General features: G+C 46.9%; 1 protein-coding gene across 6 annotated transcripts in view; it reads right to left on the reverse strand.

The window, feature by feature from the left end:
• MAPKBP1 (mitogen-activated protein kinase binding protein 1) overlaps positions 1-11,156 on the reverse strand; it is a 102,523-nt gene extending 91,367 nt beyond the window's left edge. For 3 of the 6 annotated variants that reach the window (XM_039551910.1, XM_039551912.1, XM_039551906.1), the window contains exons 1-2: positions 11,049-11,156; positions 9,880-10,217 (exon numbers count right to left, since the gene is read on the reverse strand). In XM_039551910.1, coding sequence (XP_039407844.1) covers positions 9,880-9,996 — 117 coding nt within the window. In that variant the 5' untranslated portion in view covers positions 9,997-10,217; positions 11,049-11,156. The remainder of the gene's footprint in view (positions 1-9,879; positions 10,218-11,048) is intronic. The other 3 variants (XM_039551909.1, XM_039551908.1, XM_039551907.1) reach the window with 2 other exon arrangements.
• Positions 11,157-11,279: the final 123 nt, after the last annotated feature.

Consider the following 11,279-nt stretch of genomic DNA (forward strand, 5'->3'; position numbering starts at 1 on the left):
CCTGGAAGAAGCCGGGACAGAAGCCATGAAGTTGCCAGCAAGCAGGCAGGCCAGGCCATGCAATTGCAACCCAAGTGCTGTGCGGCCCACTGGCTCTTGCCCCAGATCCAGCAGGCTGTATAGAAGGTCATTAAGCAGCCCCCTGGCCATTTTATTAACAGCTGTGTTTACACAATGACACTCCTGGGCAGAGACATTCATTCCAAGGGCCTGGAGCAGCTTCAACACACAGCAGAGATAGTCCAGGCACTGTATCTTCTCCCCCAGCACCACACTCATTTTTCCACTGATGGCTCCATCAAAAAAGTATTTTTTGCAGGTCTCAGACATCAAAAAGCTTATTTGCAGCCCTGCTACAGAAAATGGGCCAAGAACTTCACAAAGCAATGTCCATAAGCCACTCAAAACAGTGACACAGGAGACCTGCTCTTTCAGAAGTTACAGCCAAAAGAAGCAGCAGCAAGGAAGCTGAAGAAAGCTGCCTCTCACCCAGAGCACCTCATCCTCCCTCAGCACCAGTTTTTCACGCTGCTGATTGCATGCTAATACATCTCAACAGCTTAGCTTGGGAAGGCAGAGACAGGCAGCACAAACCACGGATTATCAGGGAGGAAGATTATCCTCCCACTGCAGAGGACAGTAGAATCCCAATTCCAGCCTCAAAAGCTGCTCAGGCTTCTAGAAACAGCTCCATTCATTGAGGCCTACCACACACTCATCAGAAATATTTGTTCATACATTTTATTAAGAACACTTCACGTCATCTTGTGCCCATTCCCCTCAACCACCACTCCCACAGCAGGGGTTGGAGCACAATCACTGGGCAAACACTCCCCAGCCAGCCCTCACAGTTTGGAAAAATACACAGAACCATTTCTGAAGCCTGTCTTACCATGATTCAGTCCAAGAAAACTAGATGAGTTCGGACACGATGGGCTTAAGCAAAAATAGCAGATCCCAAATTTGTCAGTTCCAGTTTACAGTTAGCAATGCTTTTGGACCCAGCTGCTCGAGAAGGATGACACCCGCGAAGCAGGTTTGAAACAACTGTGCACAGAACCACTATATCTAGTTCAAAACTGGGAGATAAGCCAAACACAAGCCCAAGTTATGCAGCTGTTTTAAAGCCCAGGATGCTGGGACACTTTGCAGTAAGTGGAAAAGTATCCTGTCTGCTTTACATTGAAGGGAAAAAAGAGGCTCAGAGACTGAAGAGCAGAGCACAGAACCCAAAAATTTTAACTGCATTTTAAAAGAAAATTACACAGCTCTATTTCAAGGTTCACTCTACCTTCATACAGATCAGCAGCACAGAAGCACTGGTTAAGAGCATGAAAAACATCACTCTTAGCCCACACAAAGCTCTTGCAGAAAAGACTAGTATTAATGAAATATAACTGGCAGAAAGAAGTCATTTCACTGGTGTAGCCTGTTTCTCTGAGGGACAAGACTGTTCAAGAGACTCTTTTGATACTGTGTTACCATTAAGACAGCTTGTTTTTAGATCTCAGCTTGCAAATTATTTCTAGCACAGGCAAGTGCTTAGCCAAGTACACCCTGACAGTCATGCCCCCTCAGGATACCTCCAACACCATCCCTATCCCCTCATGGTTCCAGTCACAGCATGGCCCTGGCCAAAGCACAGAGTACAGCAAGTTCTGAACACCAAGACCTGCCACCAAATAAGGAGGCAGGTCTTGCAGACACTCTTTTCACCCTCAGTCTTATTCAATGTTTCAGCATCTCCAGTATCTAGACTGCATTAGGGACTGTGCAATGAACTCAAGCTCCTTTGGTGCAAAGCCTGGCCTGAGCAATGATGCACTTTTTTTTGCAAATGAAAGCATCCCTAGTACAAACAAGACTTCAAAGGCAAGCAGCCCCTTACGTGCTACTCAAAGGTGAGCGCCCAATTTCAAAGCCCTTGGGAGACCTCAAAGGCTACCACTGTTGAGCACAGGAGAGGTAGCTAACACTTCAATACTGGCACTTCAAACAGCTGCCCTATGCTGGGCCTGTCTGTCAATAGGGAAGGGTTTCTGAACAGGCAACACTGTTTTTCACAGTGCCTACTTGGGAGAAAAACAGGAGCAGAAAGCTTTACAAATCTGTATCCTTGAATCCATGGACACTGCCATAAAGTTGCTTTCTCCTTTCAGAAACCCCTCCATCTGCCTGCTCTCAAGACATTTGTTAATGTTATGACTCTCTACTACAGTGCAACCTCCAAAAATCTACTTTCTTCCACAGAAAGGAGTCTCTCTGGATCCATGATGGGGCAAATTTCAGACTAACTGTGCAAAATGTCAGGGAGATGCAGAAATTAAAGAAGCATCACAGTAAGGAAGGAATGTCATTGTTAAAATTTCATGAGGTAAGAAATCTCCTATTAGTTGTTACATCACATTAGCCATCTTGACCAAGTGTGAATTTTAACACTGTATTTGGGAGAACAAGCAGGTCTGATTTTATTTCTATTGACTTGGAAACTCTGAATACACCAGCAGTTCATAGTCTTCCACAGTACTATTTTCAATCAGTTTCCCCACAGTAACTAACAACAGTACTGGTCTCCTGGGACACTAGCAAATTTACAAGGCTTACTGGGGTTTCCACAGCTCTAATTCTTATGGTGCTTCATCTGCTTCAGCTCTTTGGAAAGTCATCATTACCAGCGCTACTGAAATCATTAGTGACAATAGGACCAAGTCAGCATTTACAACAGCACAGTTTGGGGACTTTTAAGCAAATAATCTTAAATGAACACAAGTCCTCCTCACATGGGAGAGGTGAGAAACATCCCTGGTAATCTGCGAGAGGTTGGGCTTTGTGACTAAGGCTAGGACTTGGCCTTAGAGGATCAAGATTCAATTTCTAGGTCTGCCTCAGACTTCCTATGTGAGTTTGGAACCATGTCTGTATAGAAAAAGCATGTTCCATTCCCTTCATATCTTTAGTGTTTTAAGCCTGAAGCTCCTCTGGACTAGGTCTACTTTATCCCTTCTGTCCAGTGCTCACCAAAGCAAGGCAGAGAGATGGGATGCTCCTGCAGTCTATGGTCATACAAATACGAGACACCTTCGCATCGGTATTTTTGAATACAGATCACACAGCACAGCTGATTTCAACAGCTGCAGGCCTCAGTTGCATTTTCCTTACACAACACACGAACATGCTCAGGGCAAGGCTAAGCAGCACTGTGGTGAAAGGAAATAGTAGGAGGGTTTTCTGAATTGCAGTAGCCAGCCTTTGGTGGGTACAGCCTCAGCAAAGCCCACAGGGTTTCAGGAACAGGGACCAGCCCACACCTGGAGCTGGGAACCAGAGCAGCGAGCGTGCCGCAACCCTGCTACGCACATACCAGAGCTCATAAACTTCCAGCTATGCGAAGGCAGGTACACCAGGCACAAACAGCAGCCTGAAGTAACTGAAACTGGGCTCAGTGATAGTTAATTATTCAGTCCTTAGCTGGGATCACTCAGCATTAATGTCAAGACTAAGCACTGTTTGAGTGCCATGTAAGCACCGCTCCTGGCACCAAACATCAAAACCTTTGAAAAAAGCCAAAGAGTAGCTAGTACACGTTGTTTGCTTTCACACTCACAGAGAAAATTGTGCCAAGGCTAATCAAGCAACTTCTCCCTACGACCTGATCAACAGGAAACAAAATATCTACTTCAATTTTCCAGGCCACCAAAACGCTGACCACCACTTTCTCAGCCAGAAATGGAGGTGGTGCCCTGTAGTTACTTTCCACTAGACACAGAGGACAGTAAAATAATATACAAGTCATTTTACAGGTGCTTGCAGATCCTTGATGATAGAAAATCAGATAGTGGCCCAGCCTGGTCTAACACCCAATCATCACTTCAACTGTTCTGCCCTTCTGAAACAAATGAGGTGATATACCCCAGGTAGGGCCAAGCACGAAGCTAGTGAAACAGATGGTATACTCTGAAGGAGGTCTCTTTCCACTGTGTCTGAGGATGTCTTTCTCCACCAGCCCCCTCAGCACCACACTGAACAACAGCTCTGACTAGCAAGCAGCAAATGTACCACCTGCAACACCTCTGACCAGCCCTGACCTCTGCCATCTTACTATCCCAGCCAGGTCTTTGGCAAATACTACATGCTTGATGGCCATGGGCAAAAGAGGGGCTGTGTGCGCAGAGGTCACCCAGCACAGCAGGGACAGCAGTGTAAAACGTGGTTACGAACCTCTCCAGTCAGGTTAGTCAAGTCCCACATGCCCTCTCAGAGGACCCAGCTCATCTGAAGGAGGTGAAGAACAACATTCAAGGCAGAACCACAGCAGCCCTGAAAGGCTATCCAGGTAAGCAGTGTATGACCATCCACAGGAAGCAAGAACCATTTAAACCCACCAGGCAAATGACTGGGTTTGTGTTATTTATACTGACTTCACCCCAGCACATCATCATGCTTCCCCTGCCACAGAGATGTCTTCCTGCTATCTTTCACAGTAAAGACAGCACATAATTTAGGGATGGATAGAAGGATGGATCTTGCCAGTAATCTTGCCTCAAGATTGGCAAGAAGTATCACAGTGTTTTACAGATACAACTGCAGGCTGCAGGACCAAATATGTTGAATTGTTATATGCTTTTATATCCACCATACTTCAAGAACCAAAGTCAACTGGCTCTGCAGTCCACTGGCAGAAAAACTCTGGCTTTGATATTCTATGTGTATGTAAGTCACATTTAACACTCATGTTTAGACCAGGAGAGCTAGCCAGATCACCCTGTATTTTCAGGACAAAGCATATCATTCACAGAGTGAAGAATGGAAAAAGAAAACACTGTGTGTGAAACTATTAACAAACACAGAGTCATCTTGAGCACCACATATCTGAGGATGGAATAGGGGACACCAGAGCAACCCAGCAGGGAAGCATTCAACTTCTGAGCTATGACACTCTCAGTTGTTCCACTGACTCTACCTACAGATACAGACACACCACTGAAATGCAGGTCTGGCTGTGGAGAAGCCAACCAGCCTTTGTCCTCTACTTTAAGGGACACTGTTATAAGCCTGACCAGAGACAGACATGAAATCCCTTCTATCTCTGGACAGCAGGCCCTAAGCTGTTGAAGCAATTGGGTGTGTTTAGACTGAGCAGTGCAGAGCTGTGAGAGAGATCCCTAGCTATCAACTGGGGTCAAGCAGTATTCATGGATGCTGAAGTAGAACAGGCACAGCAGCAGACAGCCAGACCATTCCCTCAGCTGTGCCCCTGGCTGCCCTGTTTCCAGAGATGGTGGGCTGAGCACCTCTCAGACTGCAGTGGAACGAAGAGGATGAATGAGGCAATACTGCATTGAACAGCTCCTCAAAAGCACCATCATTTTGTAGAAGACCCTTCCAAATCCTGCCAAAAGAAAAGCTTATGCCAGCATCAGACAGGCTGCTCTCTAACTCCCCCACAGAGTCAGGCTGCTCAGCCCCACACCCAGCTCCCTTGGGAACCCAGCAGGTTCTGCTGCTGCAGGACCAAGTTGTTCCCAAAGACTTACAAAGAATCCCACTCTGCAACAAGCCTCAGCTGCACCTGGAGTGATTTAATAAGAGGCGATAATTTTTGATGCATTTATATCAGTGAACCAAATTTGTGTGGTTTTTTGGTTCTGTTCCAGTTCAGGTTCAGCAATTCTCAGCTGATCCAGTTAAGACCGGCAGTGGTCTAACACTGATTCATGTTGGAAGCTATGATCTTTTCAAACAAAAAGGACTGTGTGCTGAAAGCAGGAAGCTACAGTCAGGACAGAAACATTCCTCCATTCTCCTGTGTCCAGGACAGCCTGTGGTCCTAGCTGAGCCCTCCAGCTTCTCAGGGGATTAAGCAGATGGAGAACTTCATTGGGAATGACAAGACATGAGAGGTCTGAAGCTTCCATGGATGTGCTTTCCTCTTAAATCTGTGCAAGCTCACTGGCAAGACACAGAAGTACAGGTACTTGTTTCTACTGGCTGGCAGTAAGAACAGACCATGCCTCACCAAAGGAGGACAGGAAACCCTGTCCCACTAGGAGCAACTTAGTCAGGGCTCATTTTCAGAACAAAAGCTCTCAAGAAGGTTTTGCAGAGCCACGCAGTCCAACCCAGCATCATGGGGCAGGAACAGGCACTCCAGCTGCACATGTCTGCGTGCTGCTTGGAGAGGGGGAGACCACAACACAACAGTTCCCTGCTGAGGAATTCAGGTTTTAGTCAAAGCACTCTTTTAAACAAGCAACTTGAAATATTTCTGGCTCAGAAAAAACAGGAGAGATCAAAGAAACAAGCAGCAAATTCCAAATGTGTTTCTTTGATTCACTGACTTCCCGTTTCAGGGAAAGCCTGTAGCAGGTTTTGTAGCAATTTGTTTCTACATTGATATTCACAATCTCATTTGACTTAGGATACACACCAACCCCCTAAAACAGGCACACCTACATCGATTGAAAAGAGGTTTATATTTACAAGTGTAGAGCTCAACAATATAAACAGCCCCTGCAGGAACTGTACTTCCTTAGGTACATTACTTCTGTGAGCAGGGTACTACAGCAACCAGGACATTTTAACAATGGGAGATGGGTCAGCCCTTAGCTTCCCGACTCTCCTGATAGTACTGCTCTGCAGGGTGATTCAAAGGCACTTAGTGCCCCGTTTTTAACCCCGTGTCTCTACTGGAATCACAAGCACGGTGACCAGATGCACGGCTGGATTTCTGGCAGGGCTAGTAATCCTCTAGAAATTGAATGCAGGCCAATCAACTTATCTGAGGAAATTTTAGCTTCCAACCGCCACACCAATACATTACAAATCCCAACAGTCAACAAGCCTTAGACTTAAGTCACAGTACTCTAGGTCTATATTGGTTCAACACAAAAAACAGGGATCTGGAGAGCACAGCAAAAGTGGATTCAAGCCACGAACACCAGAAAACACACAAAAAAAGAAGTCTAAACACAAAACTAGTCAGGCAGCAACAAAAATCAGAACTCCCACAAAACAAAAGCTGTTTTCAAAAAGCAGCAACAAAACCAAACACTACATCCAATTGGTCAACAAGGTTTACTTAGAGCTCCCATTCCTTGCCCCCCTTTTTCTTTTTTTAATATCCATGATTAGCTATTGGCTCCTTAGTTTTGCTCCCATAGAGATCTCCTGGAGCTCTACAGTAAAACCATGCATTAATTATAGCAAGAAATAAGTCCTAGTGGAAGTCACAAAACAAGTTCTCTCTTGTACAGATCCCAAGTAACACACTGCATGTCCTGCACAGCCATCATGCAAAATATCTCTACTTACCCACACTCCCCCTTCCACAGCAATGCACAAACAGGTCTCTACAGAGCCAGCCTCCCACAGCCTGCCCACGGCCAGCCCAGCACGATGCAGCTGCTTCGCTGAAAGGAGCCAATTTCACAGGCCTTCTCTTCAGCATGACAAACTGCCCAAGGGGTCTGTCCCTAACCGCTGAGACAGCCTGGCAAGCCTCACATGCCCAAAGGGTTCTTTAGGAAAGAGCCAGGACACTTCCCACTGGAGGGAAAAAAAAAAAAATCACAGCTCATGGAAGTTTAGGCAGTGCCACTGAGGGTGCTTGTCTGTCTTAAACTGAGCACCTGGTTGCAATAAAAAACTTGAGGGACTCAGAGGACTGTTGAGGGCTGGTTCTTCACCTACATCTGCATATGCAAAGCACGATATCATCTTCCAGGGATTAATTTAGGGCAACAGTCCAGCTCCATCCTACATAACCAAGCAGTATTCAGTTGTGATGACCAACTTCATAGGCCCTTCCACTCTTCCACCTGACCAGTTTCATACAGCTCTTGGACCAGTCATTTCTCAAAAAGTCCAAGAGACAAAGATGCCTGAAAGACTCCTTCCTGCAGGTCAAAAAAGACCCTTCAGGGGTGATGTGTATGACGCTCAGTGTTAGTCCCAGTGGTTTTACACACACACCAAATAGCAGACTGAAATCTATTTTCTGCTATTTTAGAAAAGTAGAGCTGCTTCTCACCTTGGAAAGCAGAGGAGCACACATGTAGCAGAGGGAGCATCTCCACAGACACCCAGCATATGTCAGAACTTTGATAAAGAGCCCACTCCTTTTCACCTTTCCCACTCCAGCTGGCCCACTGACGGCAGACCCTAACTCATTTGAGCTAATTCAGAGCAGATCACTTTAGGAAACCAACACCTGCCCCTAACTCCTCATAATGTCAAACTGATTCTACCAGCAAACTCCCCATCAGTTCCTTTGCATCTCACTGATTAACGGCTCTTACTCATAAGATAGACAAAATCCAGCCCTGAAACCCTAATTCAGTGGTGAAGAATGAATCCACAATATCCCTCCCCAGGGGCTCAGACAGCCCTGGCTGCACACTGGGAGACAGCACAAAGGATAAAATGGAGCTCTCCCAAAAGGCACGTGTAAGGAAAGCAAAATGAAACATGTACCAGAGAATACCCAGGATACATAGCAGCAGGTCACAGCCCAGAAAAGGAGTGTGCAGACCACAGAGCCAAAATCAAACGCTATCACATGTGGGGTACAAGTACTACTTCTTCCAGTAGAAGTCTCTGCAGAATACAGACCAACAAACTGGTCTTCAGCAACACCAACAAAGTACGTTTCACTGGCAGTCCACAGGCTGCATTAAATGCACGTACATGTACACAATGAGGTCAAGCACAAGCACCAAGGACTTTCCCCTAGACAACTTTAAGGAAGCCATGCAGGTTTTTCTCTTGCTTGGCAAGAGAAGAATACTGTGTTCCTTGGTATTAAAGAGCCATCTAAGGGAAACTCTGACCTGAACGAGAGTTCTGAGAACAGGATGTCATCCTGGGGAAAGACCATTTTTAGGTACAGTGTCATTTACTTCCCCTGAAGTTTTATATACGCTCTTCACTTCAAGAAATTTTGAAGCATTACTGTTTTGAGACCAAGGAATACACTTTTCAGACGTGCATTACAATATTTCTTATTTATTAGCAAGTCTTCTCAAAAGGGGAGGGATTAAGTTTTCTATTTGTGGAGACAGAGAGCTACACAAAGGCCGAGTGATTTGCCCAGGGTTAGAGGTGAATCAGTGGCAGGGACAGAACAAGGTGCCCTGACTCAGAGGCACCTGCTGTCAGCACAAGGCAATGCCACCCAGCTCTTGTGCTCCCTGAAGTCAGGTTTAAGTCATGCTCTCCTCATAGTCAATTCCCAGTGAGTGAGTGTCTGTCAGGAATTCTCCAAAACACCAAGAAGAATGATGGATTTTTCTGGTAGAACGAATTACACCCAACAGAAGATAACCCCAAGGAAAGATGGTCTGAGACACACAGATGAAAGCACATCCAGACCTATGGAACACAGACCCTATCTGTCTTGAACAGACACCTCCAAGACATGTTTCACAACTTTCATATCATCCTTCCCTTCTCCATAGGCTCACAGAACTCTGCTTTGCAGGGTGAGAACAATTGCTTACACAGAACAGGTGTTTCTGTATCCTCAGCTGCCGGTAATGCAGGTTAGCAGCTGGTAACATGGAGGAAGAGGCAGCACTGCATTTCTCCTGTCAGGCATCTGTAACAACTCCACACACCACAGCGTGGGAAATCCCAAAAAGCTTTCTGATACAGACTGGGTTCATATCACACAAGCAAAAAGAATGCTTCAGAAGAGGGGTACAGGCTTTAGGAAGGACCTGTAGCACAGCAAAGATCCCAACTAAAAGACAGACCAGTCATGCATCAGTTCCTCTGCATAATTCTGCAGTTATACCACGTCTCCCAAAGCAGCATTATCAGTACAGATGGAAACTTAGACAACAAAGTTAAAGCATGCTGGCTGCACCACACAGCACTCACCTTGCTGCCTATATCTTCTCGCTTGTTCCCAGGCTTGCTTCTCCTCAGCTTAATGGAAGGCGAGCGAAGAAGATTTTTGATCCGACTTGTTATCGTAGACCCTTCGACTGACATCATCTCCAGGTGCCACGGAGGTATTCACCCCACACACAGACTGTGCCTGGGGAACGAGCCCAGGTTTGAGGCAGAAACACCACTGTGCTCAGCTTTGCTCCCACACATTCACATATCTCTCTCTGCTCGGGAACTCCACTCCTGTTACACTGCAAAGCTATTCACAGAGGCTGGCAGACTTTCCTTTTGCAGATTCCAGAGGATCAAATCAGCAGTAATCTAAACTGAAAGATGCATCGTGAGTCAATACGATATTCACAATAAATTCTAGCCTCATTCTTTGCAAGAAATGTAAACGCAAGAGCTTATAGTGATGCCTTAGGCAAGGCATAAATAGGGACGGAAGCAGCATTATTATTTTCAGAGGTTTCCACACAAATTATCATCCATTTAATATCGATTAACACATCCACACCAATTCCCAAATCCAAAATTTAGATTTTGCACTTCAGTATCATCTTATGACAAAGAAAAAAATTGCCACCCCGTGTTTAGCTTCACACACATCCATTCCACCTTATGCTTCAGAGCCTGGAAAGCATAATGCTGTACTTGACTATTAAACGCTGAGTCGCAGAAGAACCCCGACAACACACACGAGGGAGTTTTTAACTCTCACTGATCTATCTCTGTTTTAAGTCCACACAATTACATAGTGTGTGATACCAGATAATAAAGGCATATGATGTTTCCACGTCCCCCCACCCTCTATTTACAAAGTGGATCAAGTAGGCACCTATAGCTGCTGCCAAGGATTACAGACCCCCAGCCAACACCTTCACCTTTCCCGAAGCGCCGCTGGTGGCCGGGGGAAAGAGGGATGCAGTCAGAGCCTGCAGTGAATTAACCTCCCGGCTTCTGTGCAAAATGGGGGCGGGGGGAAGAAAGAGAGAGACAGAGAGAAGGGCAGAGAGAAGAGAGGAGAGGAAGAGAGAAACGTCCAAGCCAGCACAGCCAGCAGCCTCCTCCCTGCGGCGGCAGCACTGCGGGCGAGGGGCCGCGCCTCCTCCGCCCGCCCCAGCCCGCCGCGCCGCGCCGCGTTGAACCTCTCCTACCTGGCGCCCAGGAACGGCGATCTCGGCGCCCACGGTGCCCCGCAGCGCCTGCCCATGCAGCCGGCCTGCCCCGAGGAGGGGCCGCGGCGCGGGCCGCCCCCGCGGGCGGGGCGGGGGCTGTACCCTGGGCGGCGGCGGCAGGGAGGGGTGGCAGTGAGGGGGCGGCCCCGCAGTGCCAGGTGCCGGCCCCGCAGTGCCAGGTGCCGGCCCCGCAGTGCCAGGTGCCGGCCA

Source organism: Corvus cornix, chromosome 5 (assembly GCF_000738735.6).
Source record: "Corvus cornix cornix isolate S_Up_H32 chromosome 5, ASM73873v5, whole genome shotgun sequence".
Taxonomy (NCBI): domain Eukaryota; kingdom Metazoa; phylum Chordata; class Aves; order Passeriformes; family Corvidae; genus Corvus; species Corvus cornix.